The 23,564-nt window shown below is 23.3% G+C and overlaps 4 protein-coding genes across 4 annotated transcripts; 3 read left to right on the top strand and 1 right to left on the bottom strand.

Moving 5' to 3' along the window:
- Window positions 1–13,547: 13,547 nt before the first annotated feature.
- On the bottom strand, window positions 13,548–15,291 carry OCT59_026759 (uncharacterized protein; the record flags this gene model as incomplete). Its single annotated transcript, XM_066143417.1, has 5 exons — window positions 13,548–13,700; window positions 14,142–14,372; window positions 14,466–14,935; window positions 15,032–15,085; window positions 15,168–15,291. 5 exons carry the CDS (start codon window positions 15,289–15,291, stop codon window positions 13,548–13,550), a joined length of 1,032 nt encoding a protein of 343 aa, XP_065992940.1.
- Window positions 15,292–17,441: 2,150 nt separating this feature from the next.
- OCT59_026758 (uncharacterized protein) lies at window positions 17,442–17,960 on the top strand (the record flags this gene model as incomplete). The annotated part of the gene is made up of 1 exon (XM_025327750.2): window positions 17,442–17,960. The coding sequence occupies one exon, from the start codon at window positions 17,442–17,444 to the stop codon at window positions 17,958–17,960; it is 519 nt and encodes a 172-aa protein (XP_025169675.2).
- Window positions 17,961–19,098: 1,138 nt separating this feature from the next.
- OCT59_026757 (uncharacterized protein) lies at window positions 19,099–19,455 on the top strand (the record flags this gene model as incomplete). Its single annotated transcript, XM_066143416.1, has 1 exon — window positions 19,099–19,455. One exon carries the CDS (start codon window positions 19,099–19,101, stop codon window positions 19,453–19,455), a length of 357 nt encoding a protein of 118 aa, XP_065992939.1.
- A 243-nt stretch (window positions 19,456–19,698) lies between these two features.
- OCT59_026756 (uncharacterized protein) lies at window positions 19,699–21,026 on the top strand (the record flags this gene model as incomplete). The annotated part of the gene is made up of 4 exons (XM_066143415.1): window positions 19,699–20,112; window positions 20,186–20,531; window positions 20,594–20,788; window positions 20,845–21,026. 4 exons carry the CDS (start codon window positions 19,699–19,701, stop codon window positions 21,024–21,026), a joined length of 1,137 nt encoding a protein of 378 aa, XP_065992938.1.
- Between the last annotated feature and the right edge of the window lie 2,538 nt (window positions 21,027–23,564).

The following is a 23,564-nucleotide window of genomic DNA, read 5'->3' as shown; positions in this document are numbered from 1 at the left end:
ACTGCATATGAATCTTCAGAAAAAAATAAATCATTATTTTTGCAAATAGCTGTAAATGAAATAAATATCACACAGATCTACATACAAAGAACATGATCCTAAATGTATGACAGATTACGCCAAATATATTATTTAAAGTATGTGGCGCATTTTTTAAAAAATCGCAAATTTTTCAGCCAAAATTTCATTTGTCATTTTAAGTAAAATTGCAGAGCAGGGAAAATTACACCACTATATATAATTTTAAGGTTTTGAACATAAGTTTATTAAGTTTTTTTTTTATAATCAGCATAAATCATGCAGTCATTAGAGAATTTGATAAGATGCACTTTTTTTTATTATTAAAATAAATGAGAATTTATTAAATAAAAGTAAATGGTTTGCTTTAGCATTATTTTCAAAAAAAAAAAATTGCATAACTCACATAACTCAATAGTATATTAATATATAAAGTAAAAAAAAGTGAACCATTTTCTCCTTAATTTTCTTTCTTTTCTTTACACATTTTTTTTTTATATATAATGTTAGATATGTTAGATTTATTTAATATTTAGAAATACATTCAAACTATAATAGAAAGAAAATTTCAACTTTATGATACATAAATTATAATGTTACATATTTGATAAAAATTTAAAAAAAAAAAATGAAAAGAGCATCATTAATATCTTCAAATAAAAACAAAATTAAAGAAATTTCTTTAAATATATGTACCTGATCTCATATCAAAATATCTAATCTTAAATAATATTCAAGTTCAAAGTTGATATCTACAGGAGAAAATTAAGAATGTATTAGTATTATTATTTTTTTAATTGAGTTTTGTTAAAAAAATTAATAAAAGTAATTTTCTATTACCAAATTTTTATACATCTAATATTCAAATAACCACAAAGAAAAATTGTACTGTTAGAAATAATGTATTAAAAAAATAAAAAATGAAAATTAACCTCACTAAAAGACTCAAAGTCTAAAATATTTTATTAAAAGAATGTTCTTGCCAAATTTTGCATTTAAAAAGTTAAAGAACAACCCTTTAAAAAGAAAAAAAAAATCAGTAACTATTTAAAAGATATAAGTTTTCTTTTCAATTTACTATACTAAAATTCCAGACTGAAGTTTATCATCTCTAAGTAAAAAATGAAAAGAAACATTAGTATTAAACATTTTTATAATAAAAAAAACATACAGTCAAACCTTGATATAGCGAACTCTTGATATAGTGAATTTTTCAGATAACTATAATAAATTTCCCCTTGTTATAACGAATTAACCAATCAAATCTCTTAAAATCTTTACTATACACTGGTCAAAATTAATACTATCGGGTACCTATCGGGTACCTGATATGTGTACAATATATGTGATATATGTGTATGATATTTAACAATGCTACACATATCAGGTACCCGATATGTGTAGTAGAAATGTAGAAAAACGGTGACACATCATATACATATCACATATACATCTTACACATATCGGGTAGTTAAATATCGGTCACATATCATAGACTTATTGGGTACCCGATATATTATGATATATATCATATAGATATCATACAGATATCAGACGGATAGATATAGGATAATGATTTCGTATTAATACTAGTAAATTTATTATAATTTAATTCAGGCAAAAAAATTATAAAATGCAATAATAATTTATATATTTTTTTAATTTTAATTCAAAACTTTATTACAATTTAAATTTATTTACACTTTTTAATTAAAAAAAAACAATTATACTAATTATACTTGAATACTTGAATAAATATATATAATATATAACTTCTACTAAAAGTAGCATAAAAATAAAATCACTTGTTTGCTTATACCTGTTTGATTATTTAAAAGAAGCATTAATGATAAATATATTAGTAAAAGAAAAGAGAATGTTATTAAAAAATATTAGTATAGATATATAAATATAGAAAATATTAGTAGAAACATTAGCAGAAAGAAAAAGTTAGTAGAATAAAAAATGTTAGTAGAAAGAGAACGTATATCAGTAGTAATATAATATTAATAGAAAATTTTAAATAGTAAAAATGTTAATATAGTAGAAAAAAATAATAAAAAATATATTAGTAGGAGTATTAGTAAAAGAAAAGAAAGAAACGAAAAAAAAATGGTAGAAAAACATTAATAAAGAAAAGAAATATTAGTAATATATACCTTTTTATGCATTTCTAGATATAACAAATAAAAAAAATATAAAAATATGTATTTCTGGATATATTAAATAGATAAAAAATTGTGTTTTTAAGTAAAAAAAAATTGAGAACGAAGAAAAGGTTTTAATAAGATAAACAAAAATGCGAAATGTAAATATTTAAATCATGTGATCACATGATAACAATATTACGTAACGTAACTTACCACATGTTATTTTATAGCCTGAATACATTTATAATTAAATTTGGTAAAATTACGTCGTAAAACAAAAATTTCTCAATCCAAATGACCACTTTGATTAAAAAATTATCAAAAAAAAATCTTTCCAAATGAACCCTTAGAAAATTTCTCATCAAAAAAATATTTGAAATGACCCCTCTAGTTAAAAAACTTTTTTAAAAAATTTCTTCAAATGAACCCTTAGAAGATTTATTAAAAAAATCTCAAAAAATCTTAAATGAATTCTTAAGAATTTCTTTATTAAAAATAAAATGTCCTAAATGATCCCTTTAGTTAAAAAAATCCCAAAAAATAATTTCACCAAATGAACTCCTAGAAATTTTCTGTCAAAAAATGTCCCAAACGATCCCTTTGGTTAAAAAATTCTTAAAAATAATCTCCCCAAACGAACTCTTAGAAAATTCTCTATCAAAAATGTTTCAAACGATCCTGGCGGTTAAAAATTCTCAAAATAATCTCCCAAATGAATCCTTAGAAAATTCTCTATCAAAAAATGCCCTAAATGATCCTTTTAATTAAAAAATTCTCGAAAAACTATTTCCCAAACGAACTCTTAGAAAATTCTCTATCAAAAATGTTCCAAACATTCCCTTTAGTTAAAAAATTCTCAAAAATAATCTCTCCAAACGAATCCTTAGAAAATTCTCTATCAAATGCCCTAAACGATCTCCTTAATTAAAAAATTCAAAAAATAATTTCCCTAAACGAACTCTTAGAAAATTCTCAATCAAAAACGCCCCTAAATGATCCTTTTAGTTAAAAAATTCTCAAAAAACCATTTCCCAAACAAATTCTTAGAAAATTCTCTATCAAAAATGTTCCAAACATTCCCTTTAATTAAAAAATTCTCAAAAACAATCTCTCCAAACGAATCATTAGAAAATTCTCTATCAAAAATGCTCGTAAGGGTTAAGGGAATTGTCTTAATTGCAAATCTTAGTACAGTATAGTACAGTACTAAGTACTGTACTTGTACTTGAAAATTTAGTACAAATACAATTTTAGTACATACTATTAATAAATTTTATTGGTTAATTTTATAAATATAAACAATATTGATCACATGATATCTACCTAAAATGGTTAAATTATATCCTAAAAAGTAATAATTGTATTAGTACAGGTGTACTACCACAACCCCTGCCCTAAGCGATTCCCTTAATTAAAAAATACAAAAAATAATTTTCCTAAACGAACTCTTAGAAATTTCTCTATCAAATGATACCTTCAGTTAAAAAATTCTCAAAAAATAATTTTTCCAAACAAACTTTTAGAAAATTCTCTATCAAAAAATGTTCCAACAGTCCCTTTGGTTAAAAAAATTCTCAAAAATAATCTCTCCAAACGAATCATTAGAAAATTCTCTATCAAAAAATGCCCTAAACGATCCCCTTAATTAAAAAATTCAAAAAATAATTTCCCTAAACACACTCTTAGAAAATTCTCTATCAAAAAATGCCCTAAATGATTCTTTTAATTAAAAAATTCTCGAAAAACTATTTTCCAAACGAACTCTTAGAAAATTCTCTATCAAAAATGTTCCAAACGTTCCCTTTAGTTAAAAAATCTCAAAAACAATCTCTTCAAACGAATCATTAGAAAATTCTCTATCAAAATGCCCTAAGTGATCCCCTTAATTAAAAAATACAAAAATAATTTCCCTAAACGAACTCTTAGAAAATTCTCTATCAAAAATGCCCTAAATGATCCTTTTAGTTAAAAAATTCTCGAAAAACCATTTCCCAAACAAATTCTTAGAAAATTCTCTATCAAAAATGTTCCAAGTGTTCCCTTTAGTTAAAAAATTCTCAAAAACAATCTCTCCAAACGAATCATTAGAAAATTCTCTATCAAAAATGCCCTAAGCGATCCCCTTAATTAAAAAATACAAAAAATAATTTCCCCAAACGAACTCTTAGAAAATTCTCAATCAAAAATGCTCTAAATGATCCTTTAAGCCTAAAAAATTCTCAAAAAACCATTTCCAAACAAACTCTTAGAAAATTCTCTATCAAAAAATGTTCCAAACGATCTCTGGTTAAAAAATTCTCAAAAATAATCTCTCCAAATGAATCCTTAGAAAATTCTCTATCAAAAAATGCCCTAAACAATCCCCTTAATTAAAAAATACAAAAAATAATTTCCCTAAACGAACTCTTAGAAAATTCTCAATCAAAAAAATGCCCTAAATAATCCTTTTAGTTAAAAAATTCTCGAAAAACCATTTTCTAAACGAATTCTTAGAAAATTCTCTATCAAAAATGTTCCAAACGTTCCCTTTAGTTAAAAAATTCTCAAAAAACAATCTCTTCAAACGAATCATTAGAAAATTCTCTATCAAAAATGCCCTAAGTGATCCCCTTCAATTAAAAAATACAAAAAATAATTTCCCCAAACGAACTCTTAGAAAATTCTCTATCAAAAATGCCCTAAATGATCCTTTTAGTTAAAAAAATTCTCGAAAAACCATTTCCCAAACAAATTCTTAGAAAATTCTCTATCAAAAATGTTCCAAGTGTTCCCTTTAGTTAAAAAATTCTCAAAAACAATCTCTCCAAACGAATCATTAGAAAATTCTCTATCAAAAATGCCCTAAGCGATTCCCTTAATTAAAAAATACAAAAAATAATTTCCCTAAACGAACTCTTAGAAAATTCTCAATCAAAAATGCCCTAAATGATCCTTTTAGTTAAAAAATTCTCGAAAAACCATTTCCCAAACAAATTCTTAGAAAATTCTCTATCAAAAATGTTCCAAACGTTCCCTTTAGTTAAAAAATTCTCAAAAACAATCTCTCCAAACGAATCATTAGAAAATTCTTTATCAAAAATGCCCTAAGCGATCCCTTTAATTAAAAAATACAAAAAATAATTTTCCTAAATGAACTTTTAGAAATTTCTCTATCAAATGATACCTTCGTTAAAAAATTCTCAAAAAATAATTTTTCCAAACAAACTCTTAGAAAATTTAATCAAAAAATTCTCTAAAAAATGTTCCAATGGTCCCTTTCGGTTAAAAAATTCTCAAAAATAATCTCCCTAAATGAACTCTTATTCTCAATCAAAAATGCCCTAAACGATCCCCTTAATTAAAAAATTCAAAAAATAATTTCCCTAAACGAACTCAGAAAATTCTCAATCAAAAAATGCCCTAAACGATCCCCTTAATTAAAAAATTCAAAAAATAATTTCCCTAAACGAACTCTTAGAAAATTCTCAATCAAAAAATGCCCTAAATGATCCCCTTAATTAAAAAATTCAAAAAATAATTTCCCTGAACAAACTCTTAGAAAATTCTCAATCAAAAAATGCCCTAAATGATCCTTTTAGTTAAAAAATTCTTGAAAACCTATTTCCCAAACAAATTCTTAGAAAATTCTCTATCAAAAATGTTCCAAACGTTCCCTTTAATTAAAAAAATTCTCAAAAACAATCTCTCCAAACGAATCATTAGAAAATTCTCTATCAAAAATGTCCTAAGCGATCCCCTTAATTAAAAAATACAAAAAATAATTTTCCTAAACGAACTCTTAGAAATTTCTCTATCAAATGATACCTTCAGTTAAAAAATTCTCAAAAAATAATTTTTCCAAACAAACTCTTAGAAAATTCTCTATCAAAAAAATTCTCTATCAAAAAAAATGTTCCAACGGTCTCTTTGGTTAAAAAATTCTCAAAAATAATCTCTCTAAACGAACTCTTAGAAAAATTCCAATCAAAAAATGCCCTAAACGATCCCCTTAATTAAAAAATTCAAAAAATAATTTCCCTAAACACACTCTTAGAAAATTCTCATCAAAAAATGCCCTAAATGATTCTTTTAATTAAAAAAATTCTCGAAAAACCATTTCCCAAACGAACTCTTAGAAAATTCTCTATCAAAAATGTTCCAAACGTTCCTTTTAGTTAAAAAATTCTCAAAAACAATCTCTTCAAACGAATCATTAGAAAATTCTCAATCAAAAAATGCCCTAAACGATCCCCTTAATTAAAAAATTCAAAAAATAATTTCCCTAAACGAACTCTTAGAAAATTCTCAATCAAAAAATGCCCAAATGATCCTTTTAGTTAAAAAATTCTCAAAAAACTATTTCCCAAACGAATTCTTAGAAAATTCTCTATCAAAAAATGTTCCAAACGGTCCCTTTAGTTAAAAAATTCTCAAAAATAATTTCTCCAAACAAATCTTTAGAAAATTCTCTATCAAAAATGCTCTAAATGATCCTCTTAGTTAAAAAAATAATTTTTCCAAACGGACTCTTAAAAAATTTCTCAAAAAAAATCTATCTAAAAGTTTCTTAAATAAAATCCCTATTAAATATTATTCAAATGGACTTTTAAAATTTCTTAGAAAATTATTTATAAAAATTATCTAAAAAATGAATTTAAATAAAAAATTTTAGTTGAAACGGATTATATATAATACAGTATGTTGTACAAAATAAAAATCTTACGTATTAAAATTTACATATCGGGTACCTGATATGTGTAAGATAGATCAATGCCCGATATACAATATCAGTGACTAATAGCTTAGCTATCGGGTACCCGATATGTAAAAATACCCGATATTTATCCGATTAGCCACCGATATATAGGTACCCGATATGTACCCGATAGAATTGATTTTGACCAGTGATAAACTTATAGCGAAGTTGAGGTCTAAACCCTAGGGTTTGTTATAACAAGAATTGACTGTATATTATACTCCCCAATTTACTATTTCATATTAAAATTTGAATTTAAAGAAAAAAAATATAATTTTTTTTTAAAAGTTATTCAATTTAAAAACTGATAAAAAATCATTCAGGTTAAAAAAAAAGTTTTTTTTTTTAAATAAATTCAGAAAATAATTTTTTTAAAAAATATTTAATTTAAAAAATGTTAATATAATTTAGTTAATTTTTATTACTTATTAATAGTAGTATAAGACTAATTTTAACCTAGAGTGATTTAATCTAGTGATTTAACCTACTAGTAAATTTTATATAATTATATGAATTATTTATTCCTTTATATGATAAATTTGATTAGGCTAATTAATATTTATAGTTAGGGCAGTAACATTTATTATATAATATCATTTTAGAAGGTGGAAGAGAAGGGTATTTAAAGGTTATATAACATATAAGTGTAATATAAGATTTTTCATACTACATACTAGGAGTGGATGGGTATAACCGTATAAGCTTATAGTAAATGGATATTACATAATAAATGTCACTGCTCTTACACTATTTATTTATATTATTTTTTTTATTTTTTTTTCTTTTTGTTTTTTTCTTTCTGTTTCATTTCATTTCATTTTTTTTATTTTATTTCTTTTTTTGTTTATTATTTTTATTTGCTTTCTTTTTTTTTCTTTAGTATATTTTTTTAGGTCTTTAGGCTTTTCTAGGTTTTATAATTTCTAATAGAGTATTATATCTTAACACATTAAAAAGGTATATTTTTTTTTTATTAATTATATTTTTTAATTTTGTTCTTTACTAACTATATTTTCTTTTCTTTATGCTGTTTTTTAACTCCTATTTCTTTAATGTTAGTTTTACTTTTAATTTGCATTTATTTGATCATTAACTTTTTTTATAGGTTTACTCTTAAACTTAATTATGGGAGTTTTTTCTTTTTTCTTTGTAATGGGTATTTTTTTTTTATTTTTTAGTCTTTAAATTCTTGTTTTATTTTCTAATTTTTTCTTTACTTTATATTACTCTTTGACTTAATATATTTTACTTTTCAATATTAGAAATTTTACTTTTTGACTTTATAGATTTCATCATCATTTCATTCTTCAACTTTTTTCATAAGTTTCATTTTTTATTCTTATAGTTTTATTCTTTTGTTTACTTTATTATTGTCATATATTTTTTTGTGTATATGTATTATAATTACTAGTCCTGTTAAAAATAAATAAAGTATAAATTTGATAGTTTTTTCTAATTAATAAACTTTAATTAAACGTTTTTAAACCATTATAGTACAAAAAAATTTTGCAAATAAAAGTATTGCAAATTTTTCAGTAATAAAATAAATTAAATTAATCAATTAAAATTGGTATAAAATATATATATATAAATTTTTAAGGGGATGATTTAATTTGGATTATTTAATTTAGAAGAAAATTAGCAAAACTTTTAATAGTATATTTTTTTTATAAAAAATAATTTAAGTTTTATAAAGAAAAATAAATTAGAATTTGAAAATTTATTAATTATTATATTTGTTTTTGCAATATTTGCTTTAATATATAAAATTATTTTTTTAATTAAATAATTTAAATCATTTTTTTTTAGATATTTTGCTATATGATACTACTTGTATTAGAAATTTAATTATTTAAATAACTTAAATGATGATTCATCATTTAATAAAAAAAAATGATTAGCAAAAATGAAATGCTATATTCTTTCAAAGTAAAGTCTATGAATAAAAAACTAATACTTTGGTAACTTTAAAATAAAAAATAAAATTTATGTAATAGAGATTGTTAAAATTACTGCATTGTGATAAATTACATAACTTTTATATATAATTTGTATAAACTATTTCTATTGTAAAAATTGAAATAGATAACTAAGCAAAAAATCATTTTTAAAACTTTATTTATAGATGCAATTTGATAAAATAAACAACTTTTGTTAATATTAAAAAGTTGATTATTAAACTAGATTTTTTGTTATTTTTAAATTTTTATTTAGTAAAATAGTAAGTTTTTGGTTTAGAATTATTTATTGTATTTTATAATTATAAATTTATTTTAATTTAAAAATATAGTTATATGTGAAGCTTTGTACAGGTCGGGTTGGGTCAGGTTATCTGGTTAACCTGAACCAAAATTTTTTTTCAAGTCAGATCAGATCAGGTAAACCGTTCTGACCCGACCTGACCCATTTGCCCCAAATACTTCACTTCAAGTAACTCAGATTACCCAAAGTTTTATTATTAAATATTTCAATTAAAAAAACGTTTTGTAACATTTTTTTTATTAATTATACAAAAAATGTCAGGTTCGACATTTTTAATTCCCTATAAAAAATATTTTTGCTAAAATATACTTAAAATAAACTTAAAATTTTATTTTATACTTAAAATATACTGAAATAGGCAAAAATTAAATATTATTTAAGTATAATTTAAGTATATAATAATATATTTAAAATATTCTTATTTAAAATATCCTTAAAATATACTAAAATGAGCAAAATTTAAATGTAAATTAAATATATTTTAAGTATATATTAAATACAATTTAATTCAAATTTTGCGAAAATTCAATTTTCAGTATATTTTAAGTATAAAATAAGAAAATTAAGTATATTTTAAAGAAAATTAAATATATTTTAAATATATTTTAAGTAAAATTTTTTTTTATAGGGATTAAAAAAAAGATTTTTTTTAATTTTTATTGAAAAAATGTTAGGTTCTGGCATTTTACTTTTGTTTTTATATATAAAAATACCAAAACTATTTGTTTCAGCATTTTTTTTTCAATCTTAGATGCAAAAATGCCAAAATCATTAGTTCTGGCATTTTTCATTTTGATTTTACATGTAAAAATGCCAAAACTATTAGTTTTGGCATTTTTTTTCAATTTTACATGTAAAAACACTGGAATCATTAGTTCTGGCGTTTTTCATATCGATTTTACATATAACTGATAGTTTCGGCATTTTTTTTTAATTTTACATGTAAAAATGCCAGAATCATTAGTTCCAGCATTTTTCATTTTGATTTTACATGTAAAAACACTGGAATCATTAGTTCTGGCATTTTTCATTTTAATTTTATATGTAAAAATGCCGAAACTATTAGTTTTGGCATTTTTTTTGTATTTACATGTAAAAATACCAGAATCATTAGTTTTGGCATTTTTCCTTTTAATTTTACATGTAAAAATGCCGGAACTATTAGTTTCAGTGTTTTTAATTTATTTGATCCAAATATATGTCAGATTAATGGGTCAGATCAAGTACGCGTATGCATGATCGACCGTATCAAGTCAAATGAATTTAATGACCTGACCTGAATATATTAGGTTAACCCGTCGGGTCATCCGATCTGTCAGGTCAGGTTGTGAAGCTCTAGTTATATGTTTGTTAATTAATGGAAAATATGTATAATCTGTCATAATAAAAAGTTCACGAATTTGATGTGTAGTTTTTATATAAAAGTTCACAATGCAGCAAATTTGTCAATCTTCGTCATACAAATTTTATTTTTTATTTTACTTGAAAATTGCATTATGCAAAAACCTATATTTTTATATTCTCAAAGTTGTAAAGTATTAGTTTTTTACCTATAGACTTTATTTTAAAAGAATATGGCATTTCATTTTTATTAATTATACACATCTATTAACTAATTGACCATCCCTTAAATTTAAAGGTATATATTATAATATATTAATGAATTATTATCAGTATATTTTACTTTTAATAAATTCTATTAAATTAGTATTTAGTAAATTTAAAATTTAAAATCTTTTTATTTGTATATTACTAAAGATTAATATATCTAAATGTTAATTCAAATCTATATTTCTTAAAATTAATTTAAATATACAAATATTATTAAAATTTACTGTATTTGTTAAAATATAAAAAATTTAAAAATTCTAAAGATAAATTACTGTAATAAGGATTTTCCAAACTTATTATGAATTCAACTACCTAATTTATGTAAAAATTACTATAAAAAGTTCCTTCTTAACTTGCAAAATACCTATCTAAAAAGCAAAATACAATTAAAATTCAAAAAAAAAAATGATATAAATTATTAAGAAAATGATTTTATATATTAAAGAATATTAAAATCAATATTATAGAAACAAATATAATAAATAATAATTAATAAATTTTCAAATTCTAATGTATCTTTATAAAATCCAAATTATTTTTTAAATTTTAATAACTGAAGATAAGATTTTAAGAATTATGTATTATAAATTCAATTAGATTTTAAATAAATTAATTTATGTAAAAATTTCTCTATAAAAAGATTTTTTTTAGTTTGCAAAATATTTCTTTGTAAAACAAACCTAAATTATTTTTTAATAACTAAAATTAAGATTTAAAGTATTGTATACTATAAATTTAATTAGATTTTACTTATTTTAGATAAAATTTGTCATATATTTTTTTATTAAAATTCTTTTTTTTACTTATGTTTAGTTTTATTTTATATAAGATATTACTCAAATAATTTTACCAGTATTTAGCTTATCATATAATTTTATTATATTATAAAAGTTGTTTAAAATCAAACAAAATTATATAGTTATATTTTTTAGAATTACTTTATAAAAATCACTAATTTTTTAAAATATTATTTGCTTTTTATAATAGGCTATTTAAATGATACAATTCAATTTTGTTTTACCAAACTTACTATTAATTATTAAACTATTATCTGTTATATAATTATTTTATTATATTATTAATATAATTAATTTTCTTTAACCCTTAAAATCAAATATAAATATACATTTATAAAGGATATATTTTTATATAATTTAAAATAATATTAAAAATTATTTCAAATTGAATTACTTTTTTAAGTAATTTCTAAATCTTATTATAATATATAACTAATCCATTAATTTTTTTTGTATTATTTACTTAATTTTACAATTAAAAGATTATTATAAGTAGTATTTTATTAATTAAAAGTTTTGCTATATTTTTTTAATTGTATTAGTTAAATGTTTTTTCTTTTAAATATATTTTTATTTAATTAACTTTATATTATTTTATTAACTATTTGCTGCAAATATTACATTAAAATCTTTAATTCAATCTTTTAAATCTTAATTATCTCTATAATAATATTAAGAAATCTTTTATTTTTACAGCTTTATTAATAGTTTTATTAAATTTTCTACTGTACTATTAATATTATTTATATTATTTTTTAACTGTATATTATAGTAAATTTTTAAATTAATTTGTTAAATATTATTTATTGAATATATATTTAATACATTTCTAATTAATTATGCAATTTTATTTTGTATCATTATTATTTTTGTTTTTCAAATAAATTTTCTAAATTATATAAATTATAAGAAAATTTCAAAGTTTACACGGGGTGTTTGTACACGGGTCATATAAATATAATTTTTAATAAACTAATTTTTTGTTTTTTAATTTGAAATTGAATGCTACTGACATTATACTCTTTTACTTTTTATTCTTATTATATTACAGATAAATATATGTATTTTCACCTGCTCTGCAAGTTTACTTAAAGCATTAAAGAAGGTTTTGAATGCCGTTTTTAATATACTAATATGACCCATGTTTAAACACCCCATGTACAAATAGAAATTGCCAAATTATAATTAGATAATTTATTTTTACTATTAAAATTTCTGAAGTTTTTAAAATACTTTGCTAAAAATATACATTTTTCTGAATTGATTTTATAATTATTTTGAAATACTTCTGTTATATTGAAATTATTTTGTAATATTTGATTTTATTTTGTAATAAATTTAATATTATTTTGAAAAATTTTACAGATATTATTCAATAAAATAACTGAAATGTAATGATATGAAATAATTCTGTAATATATTTTATATACTGATTTTATTTTAATATTATTTTGAAAAATTTTACAGATATTATTCAATAAAATAACTGAAATGTAATGATACGAAATAATTCTGTAATATATTTTATATACTGATTTTATTTTAATATTATTTTGAAATATATTACAAATATTATTCAATAAAATAACTGAAATGTAAATAATATGAAATTATTCTGTAATATATTTTTCATATTGATTTTATTTTGTAATAAATTTAATATTACTTTGAAAAATATTACAAATATTATTTAAAAAACTAAATGAAATATTTTGTAATTGTATCATACTTAATTTGAAATAATACTAGTTTTATAATTTTACCTAGTAGTAATTACATTTATTATTACATTTATAACTAGTACTCTAGCAACATTAAACTACATTCATTATATTATTATTTTTACCAATTCATAAAGGTTCTAATATCTATTTCTTTTGCAAATGTTGTTCCACCCTCGCATGTAACATTTACATCAACTGTTTGCCGATTCAATTCGTGCAAATCTGCAAGAATAGTACGTCACCAATCAGTTCATTTATCACTAGTAATTTCATCATCATAGTACTCTGTACAATTGACATTAAGTTTGACATAATGTTTAACCATTATAAAAACAACATTTGAAATGAAATTTTTAAGCAATGACCATGATGTATGATCATTTACAAGTTCAACTTTTTTGACCTTTATTATTTGAGATTGAAATACATTAATTACATCATCACTTGAAATAAAGTTCTTTATGTGTGTTTCGCTAGGTAGTTTATCCAAAGTGCAACTAAAATATGCATGACAAATAAAAATTAAATAATAATCAATAATGTGTAGTATAACTAATACATACTTATAACCACTGGTAAAAAAATGATTTATCCTACACATATCTTACACATATTGGGTACTCAAAATGTAGAAAATCATACACAAATAATACACATATCATACACATATCGGGTACTAATATATATATCATACATATATCAGGTACCTGATAGGTATACTATATATATAAGTACCTGATATGTATATAATATGTGTATTATTTGTGTATGATTTTCTACATTTTGAGTACCCGATATATGTAAGATATGTGTAGGATATGTGTAGGATAAACCATTTTTTTACCAGTGAACGATCCATAAAATCAAATGCAATCATTAAACAATCATCATAAAGACGTGTTCTCCAAGTTGCAAACCAACTTCGACCTTTACTTTTTGCATCTGAGGCATTCAAAGTTATACTGAGATGATTAGCACAATTTCGGGCTAATGCAAAAATTAATTGTGGTGTTGGTTTCCGAATTCGTATAAAAAGTGTTTTACATTCGTCAATAAAGAGATTAACTAGAAGATTCTTTAAACAATAAAAAATATATTAGTAGAAATAATCATTTTATGTATATACTGTATATAAAAGGAACTATAATAAAATGTAAAGTGAACTTACATCATTTACTTGAGAAGATGGTTTAGTAATTATCGTAGTATCTTGATTTATTATTTGATTATTAGATGGATTTACACTAGGAGTTGTAAAAGCTGCTAAATTGTTTGATGAAGATACAGCAGTTATCATTTGCATAAAAGCAGAAACCAATATAGTTATATTATTAGGTTGTTGAGTTATTGTTGCAGTTAATGAATCAGTTGTAACAGATGATGTATTGACTGATGATGAAGTTTGGTTATTAACTGGTGGTTGTAAATCAGATATTTGAGTCGTATCTGTAGATATATTAGCTGATTGTTGTAAATCAGATGCTTGAACCATATTTGCAGATATATTATCCGATAAAGAAGTCTTTTGTTGATCATTAACGGAAATTTCTTGTAATATATCATCAGGAATAGATAAAACGAATTTATTCCTGCCATCACTTTCATTATCAGAATCAAGTTCTTCTATATTAATAACATCTTTATTTTCATCCAAAAAATATCATAATAATTAATATAGTTAATTCAAATCGTAACTAAATATAAAATCTAAACTGTTAATATCATATACTATACCTTCATGATCAACTTTAGTTCGCTTATTATGATGTTTTTGAATATTATCATTATCTTTTATTATTTAACAATGGTAATTAGTATATAGTCAATTTTTTCATAGTGTAAATTTTTAATTAAATAAGTATTATCTTACTTGAATCAGATTCTACATCTTTATCGAAATTAATTTGTCTAGTTTTAATTTTATTTTTTGCACTAATATTGCGTCGTGTATTAGTTTTTCCCTTTGGTCTACCTCTACCTCTACCCCTACCCATATTTAAATATTAAAAGAAAATTTTATTTAATTTTTTTTTTTGAAATGGATTTTATATCCTTTTATACAATTTTAAGACTTAATTGGTTTGGTATAGCTGATAAATTAAACTTTTTTATTGAAAAGTATAAAAAGTATGTAATAATTAGGTAATTTTGAATTGACTATAATTATTATAGTATAGTCTCAAATTGATTATTAATAATTATAATCAATTAATAAAATAAACTTGGGAATAGATTTTATATAAACTTTTTTTTTTAAAAAAAAATTTCGCGTGAATAGATTTTATATAAGCTTTTTTTTTTAAAAAAAAAATTTCGTGTGAATAGATTTTATATAAGCTTTTTTTTTTAAAAAAAAATTTCGTGTGAATAGATTTTAGATAATTTCTTAATATACACTAGTGTACGAAACACGGATCACGTGACAATAATTTGTCACCCATGTCACACCCCTATAGTTTTCCATTTTTACTATTTATTCTAGGGACTTAGAATTTTTTCAGTAGGAAAAACCTTATTTGTCACATATTATATGTCACGTCTACTAATTTCAGCCAAATTTTATAATTCCAGCCAAAAATTACCATAATTTCCAATTTTGGATATTAGAGTAACGTTACACAACCCAAAAAAAGGCAATTTTGTTTCTCCGTAAAAATGAAAATTCGTTACACAAATTTCCAAAATAGGAAATTTTTTATGCAGATCACCGAAAATGATAATAATCATGTGTAGTGTTTCGATCCGTTGCCGGGTTCAACCGGATAAACCCGGATAATTTTTTTTTTTAGGTATCCGGATAATTACGGTTTTTACCCGGATAAATATCCGGATAAAAAATGGTCGGATTGACCCGGAATCGGATAAAAAATAAAAAAAAATTTTAAAAAAATTTAAATCATAACATTTCATATATTTTCAGATGAGTTAAAATATTATATATGATTACTTTAAATATTTTTTTTTATTGTTTTAATTATTCGTTAACCACAAGGAAAAATTTTAAGTTATGTCACAAGATTTGTCGCATAATTTGAATTTAATATATTAAATTCGCGGCATTTATTATTGATTTGTTTTCAGATATAATGTGTTCTAGTGTGCGTTATTCCTACGTTTAACAATCAGCATCCATCATATTTATAACTTTTCGTACATTTTCTCCATTATCTGATATAAACTGACAATATGCACGTATTTCTCCATTTTCACTTTGTTTTCTAACAAAATATTCCCATACCCAACTCACTTTTGTTTGTGGTTTAGTCATTGTAGTAGTTAGTTTAAAGGGATTTGGATTATTTGATATTTGACTTGTTAATTCAAGTACAGTTAACTTATTTTACTAGCACTTATCATCCTTTATTTTCCAAGTGTCCTAGATAATTTTTTAGGTCATCCTCTTTTTAGTATTAGAGCAATTTCTGTAACTTCATCACTGGACTCTTCATTTTCACTTAGAGTAATATAATCTTGAACGTTACTGTTTTCCATAATTTTATGAATTATTTTCCACTATTCAAAAATATGTTTCAAGTGAAATTACAAAAAAATCCAAGAAAATGATTACAGTATTTATTTATTTTGGTTAGGGCTTAGGACTACATTAACTAACTGTACTTAAATTTATAAATAAAAAAATAAATGCTATAAATAAATTTTTATATCAATCCCACGAAATTTAATTGTCATAAATTTAATAAATGCCACGAATTTAGTAGTTAATTAAATGCCACATTAAATTAAATGAATGCCACGAATTTTATTTATTAAAAATAAAAATGATCTACAGTAAAAAAAATTTATATAATTTTATCCGGATTTCGGTTTCTACCCGGATATATCCGGATTTTTATCCGAGTCGGATAATCCGGATAGAAACCGGATATTTTTTTTAATTTATCCGGATGACGGTTTCTGCCGGATCGAAACGCTAATCATGTGACCCGTGTTGTTCGCGCACGTAGTGTACGAAATAGAAATAGTCTAGATTTTATATAAGCTTTTTTTTTTAAAAAAAAAAAATTTCGTGTGAATAGATTTTATATAAGCTTTTTTTTTAAAAAAAAGAAACTTTTAAAAAATATAAAAAAAAATTTACATTAAAAAATAATAATTATCCATTTTTAAAATCTAAAGTTATCAAATGTTTCTTAGAAAACGCAAAGCAGGCTTAAGTCAGCGACGACAGAATCAGAATATTTCATTTCGTCTACGTAAACAAAAACAAAAACATGTTGAACAAGTAAAAGAAAACAATAACATAAATAAAAGTGAGAGTGAAAATGAAAAGGAAATTTCTGCTAATGAAGAGGAACAAATTGTTAATAGTGATACACTATCAATTTTATCAACAGAAAATTTAAATAGTAATAGTAATTTAGATTCTTTAACGCAAAATTTGATACCAAATGATAACTGGCAAATTGATATTTCAAATTTGTTATCTGACGATGAAATGGAATATAATGATAGTAATTTTGTGAATGAAGAAAATGAATATGAAGATCAAACAGTAGATAGTGAAACTAAACAATATGACAATAGTAATAAAATACACAATTTTTCCGGAAAGGCAGAACCTTATTTTTCTAATTTTACACATTTTTTATTATTTATGTGGATCACAAAACACCAAATAGGTATAGTATATTTGTATATTTAAAACAAATTTAGATAAGATTTACAATAATATAACTTTATTTTAATAAATACTAGGTTGCGAGGCATATCGGGATTTTTCAAATATTATCAAACATCCAGATTTTAATATCAGTGATGTTCCATACTCTATTACCACAATTAAAAAATACTGGGATAGTTTACCATTAATTCCATTTAATGGTTATGATGTTGAACTTAATGATCGTGATACTCCTTCAACATCAAAACCAACTCGTCAAGCATTTGTATTTCAATTAAAAAGAATTTTACAACGTATAATGCTAAATCCATCATTACGTGATCAAATGTATTTTGGTTCAGGTATTTATTCCGAAATTAGACAAGAACTATGGCATGGTAATATTTGGCATAAATCACCATTATTTGGCATTACATACATCTATATAAATAATGGTAAATATACTTTGATTATTACAACATTATAATTGTCTAAAACTTATTTTATTTATTTATAAACTATCTATTTTATAGTTATGTATAACCTTGGAGACTTTATTACATATTATGATAGAAACTCCAATACTTCTATTAACTATGGACGAATTATTGGTTTTGTTATTTGTGACAAAACTAAATGTTTTTTAATAAAAGCAGAAAGAATACTTGATTTTAATTCATTACCAAATCTTCTGAAATCTCGTCAAAGAAAAAATCAAATTAATAATACACAAAAACTTTGGATGACTGATGAGAATGAAATGATTGAACTCAATTGGATTGAATCTAAAATCAATGTATGGCTTATGGATACGAAAAAACCTGACAATTATGATTATTGTATTAATGAAATTGTCTATAAGAGTAATAATAAATGGAATACACGATCAGTTGATCTTCGTCACAAACATCCAATTGAATATACTCCAATACGAAAAATTTCAGATGAATTACCTGTTTTTAAATTTTTTCTTGATATTTACATTGATAAATTTGGACCATTTCGTAATGCATATCATGCAATAGGAGGAATCTATTTACAAATTGGAAATATGACACAAGTTATGCGTCAGAAACTTAAAAATCATTTTCTTTTAGGATTTATTCCTTTTGGTGCAAATTGTAATGATGTTTTGAAACCTATAATTGAAGATATAAAAGAACTTGAAAATGGATTTGAAATGGATTTAGATAATAAGCGTATTTGGATAACTGGTGGATTGGGAAATATTACATCAGACTTACCTGAAGGAAATGAACAAGCTGGAATTAAGAATCATAATGCTAACCATGGCTGTCGTACTTGTACTATCCATCATGATGAATTAAATAATATGTCTTTTGATCTTGCAATGGGAGAACGTTACCATCACAAGACTTCTTTACAATTTGTTGAGTTGGATAATGCTCAAACTCATGGTGAAAAAGAATTCCTATCACAACAATATGGAATTCGAAATAAACCTTCAATTTTTGATAATGTGACTCGTGATCGACATTTACAATGCCCTCATGTAAGGTTGCTTGCTGAAACCTAGGGGTTTAGGCAAGATGGCGTTTCGCCGAAAAGCGAAATTCTGCCGAAACTATATTAAAGTTATATTAAAAAACTGGCGAAACTTTGGAGAAAGGCGAAACTGCCAAAACTTATTATAAATGCCGAAACTGCCGAAACTCTGCCGAAACTATAATAAATCTATAGTAAAATTTTGACGAAACTAATCGTAGGATTTTGAAGAGGTTTAGACAAGCAACCTTACCCTCATGACGTATTCCACTGTATGGGAGGCTTAGCCAGTAATATGTTACAAGAAACATTCTCAATTTTAACGACTAAAGGAGAAGAGTTATTTTTAACTATTTGGAAATGTTTTGAATTTCCAAGTACATGGTCACGTCAACAAAGTCCTATAACTCATCTCAATTCTTATTTTTTCTCAGATTACCTTCGTTTAACAATGATAATGCCATTTTTAATTAACCGTGCAATCAATGTTAATTTATTAAAAGATAATTTTGTTAACTATATTTCAATATCATACAATTTGCGAAGAAACCAGGTAGTTGATAAGTTATGTTATCTCTGGATTTTATTTGCTAAACTAGTTGCTTTAGTATTTAAAAAAACATATTCTGAAGCAGAAATTAAGAATTTAAATGATCTTATCATTCAGTGGGCGGATTTAATCTTAAAGGTATGATTTTTTTTGTCATTACCTTTGCAAATCATAGTTTTGTACATTATCACAAGCAATCTTATGGTATTAGATTTTTCCTTCCATTTCACGACTTCCTAATTTTCACATAATTCGTCACTTTAATATACACATTCAAAATTTTGGACCTCTTGTAAATATGGCAGTAGCTACTAAAGAAATGGTACACCGTATTTTTAAGTCTGTAATCCCGCATTCTAACAAAAAAAACATTGAATTCGACTTTTTCCATTATCACAATTTATTACAAACTCTTCGATACTTATTGGATGGGGGAGTTGATTCAAGATATAATAATACAACTCAATTTAATTTTAAAGAATTACTAAAAGATCAATGTGTACGAAACTTTTTAGATAATTGGTATATTTCACCATTACAATTTGATTTAGAAAGTGGTAAGTAATCTTTATTATACATCATTTTAAATATTTTAATATTTATTTACTTTAATTTACAGATTCATCTTTAACTTGTATGACCGAAAATTATATTAATTTATGTGTTCAATCACCACTTAAAAAATGTGATTTAAAGAAAGATGATCTTGAAACCTTTCTAAATGATGATTTATTTGCAGAGTTGGGACGAGCTTACGAAGAGGATTTAAATAATATAGAACATCTAACATCTCGTAAAGTTAAATACTATAAAAGTATTCCTATACAATTGTAGATAAAGATGAGCAAGTTAACGTAAAATTAAATGTAGGAGATGTTGTAGATGTATTAGAAGATATTACACCACTTGGAAATATATCTCAAAATGCTACTGATATGGTTACAAGAGTATCTTATGCACGAATTAAAGCAATAATTTTACATCAAAAAGGACAACTTCAAGTACCATTTCTTTTCTTAGATTGGTTTATTTCTCAAAATACTAATGATTAAAAATTAAAGTGTCCTTTATATAGATTACAGTGGCAATCAGATTATACATGGAGACGTATTTATGCAATAAAATGGATCGATCACCAACCTAATGTTCATTTTGTTCATTGTTGTAAGACAAGCTGTATAGACGGACAACATTTTCAAAATAATATGTATTATATGCATAATATATTTTACTATACAGCCATATAATTTAGATTAGTATGATGTATGTATTGTAATATTGTGGTATAATAATAATCGCAATAATAAATTAAAATAATTTTAAATTATTAATTAAAATATTACTAAAATATTACAAATTCTTAATAAAATAATTTCAAATTAATAATATATTTAATTTAATTATTACAAAATAATTTCAAAACTATTATAAAAATATAACATAAGTATTTCAATTTTTTTGAAATTGTATTATAAGATCTTTCAAGATGGTTTACAAAAAGTTATCGTAATAATAACAAAATAATATTTAAATAATTTCAAAATTTTATCTATTTTTAGCAAAGTATTATTTGAATTTAAATTTTTATACAAATTTAAAATTATTATATTTATATCTTTTTCAATTTCAGGATTAATTTTATTTTTATATTTATTTAATTTTCTATATTATTATTATTTATATATATTTTATAATTATTATAATCATAATATTTTAAATTTCTTCAATATTTTTAAATTTTCTTTTTACTTTTTTTTATATATAATATAGTCATTTAATTATTTTTAATTTTACTTTTATTATATCAGATATGAATTTATTTCAGTTTTTAATCTTTTATATTTTAATTATTCAGAATAAAGCAAAGAATAATATATGTTTATATATTATGAAAAAGAATCAATCATGTAAATCTACTATATAATCTTCATTCAATAAAATTAATAAAATTGCAATTTTAGTTTTTTATAACTAAAAATAGTCATCGGTCCTAAAAGATCACAGTCTTGCAGTCCTACATCTTAAAAAGATGGACCAGTCTGTCTTGATATCACAGGTCAAAAAGTGAAAAATCAGGCACCAATTGGTGCCTGATTGGCATTTTTGCCAAATACCGTCACCAATCAAACTTTTGATCTAGTGATCAGAAAAGGATGAAATATAGCTCATTGGAATCGTCTCAACAAGAAGAATCTAATGGTAGTAAAATCACATTTCTAGAATTAATACTTGATGAGAAATTAAGTAAAATATAAAAATAAAAATGTATCATTTATATTTTATTTAATTTTTTATTAACTATTAATCCTAGAGATGCGATTTTACTACTATTAGATTCGTCTTGTTGAGACGATTCCAATGAGCTATATTTCATTCTTTTCTGATCACTAGATCAAAAGTTAGCAAACTGCCTGATTGGTGACGATATTTGGCAAAAATGCCAATCAGTTACCAATCGGTCACCAATCAATTACCTGATTGGTGACCGATTGATGACTGATTGATGCCTGATTTTTCACTTTTTGACCTGTGTATAGGATTGCGATTTTTTGGTCTTGCAACATATACAATAAGACCATCAGTCTTTTCAAGGATCACAGTTTTAAGAATTAAGACTGATCAGTATTTTTTCTTTTTTCTTTTTTCTGCGAATAATAATTTTTTTCAATTACTTTATTAGCTTTATAAATAGACATTAATTGTATAAATTTATAGGATTTTTCAATAGGCATGTAAATAGGAAAAATGATTTCCTTTATTTATTGATTTGTGATTATCAAAATTGGTTGGTCTTTTTATTCCTTTATAAAGATTTTCATTAAGTTAATAACTTTATTTAGTATAAAATCATTTATATATAAAAACCGATACAAAGACCAGATCAGTCTCAAAATCAGTCCTACTGCATCAGAGAAAAGTGAAAGACCATGGTCTAATCTTATAAATTCTGGGACTGATTAGGACTGGTAGAACCAATAATTATCTTTATTTATAACAGTTCCTATTTTTTAATATTATATTATTCAGTTTAATACTTAATATTTCTTTTATACTTTACTTTCATATTAATGTTGTGTGTCAGGTGTCGATAAGGATGGTCATCGGCCCTACCGGTCCTACTCGGTTCTGGACTGGTTGGTCTCAGGACTTGTAGGACCAGATCACGGTCTTGCATTTTTTTGTGACGCAGTAGGATTGGTCCTGTAGACCGACCAGTCCTCATACCGGTCTTCATATAATAAATGATTTTTATATTGAATAAACCTATTAATCTGACAAAGGTCTTCATAAAATAATATAAAGACTGGCCATTTCCAAACCAATAAATAATGACAATCACTCTTCCCACTTGTAGAGTTGCTTGTCAAAACGCTGAAACTTTAAAACTTCAAAAAAAGCATTTAAGCAGAATATCTCGTCATCCAGTGATCATAAAAGGATAAAACTACCACCATTCGAATCATCTCAGTGAGACGCGTTGAATGGTAACTAAATTATGTTTCTAGGATCGATAGATAATTGGTAATTATTGAATTTATTATCAAATAGTTTTGCTGACGTAATTTTTTTTTATCGATTCTAAAATCATG

Source organism: Rhizophagus irregularis, chromosome 6, assembly GCF_026210795.1.
Source record: "Rhizophagus irregularis chromosome 6, complete sequence".
Lineage (NCBI taxonomy): Eukaryota > Fungi > Glomeromycota > Glomeromycetes > Glomerales > Glomeraceae > Rhizophagus > Rhizophagus irregularis.
Note: the sequence above shows the minus strand (reverse complement) of the source record. Positions and strands in the feature narration are given on the sequence as shown.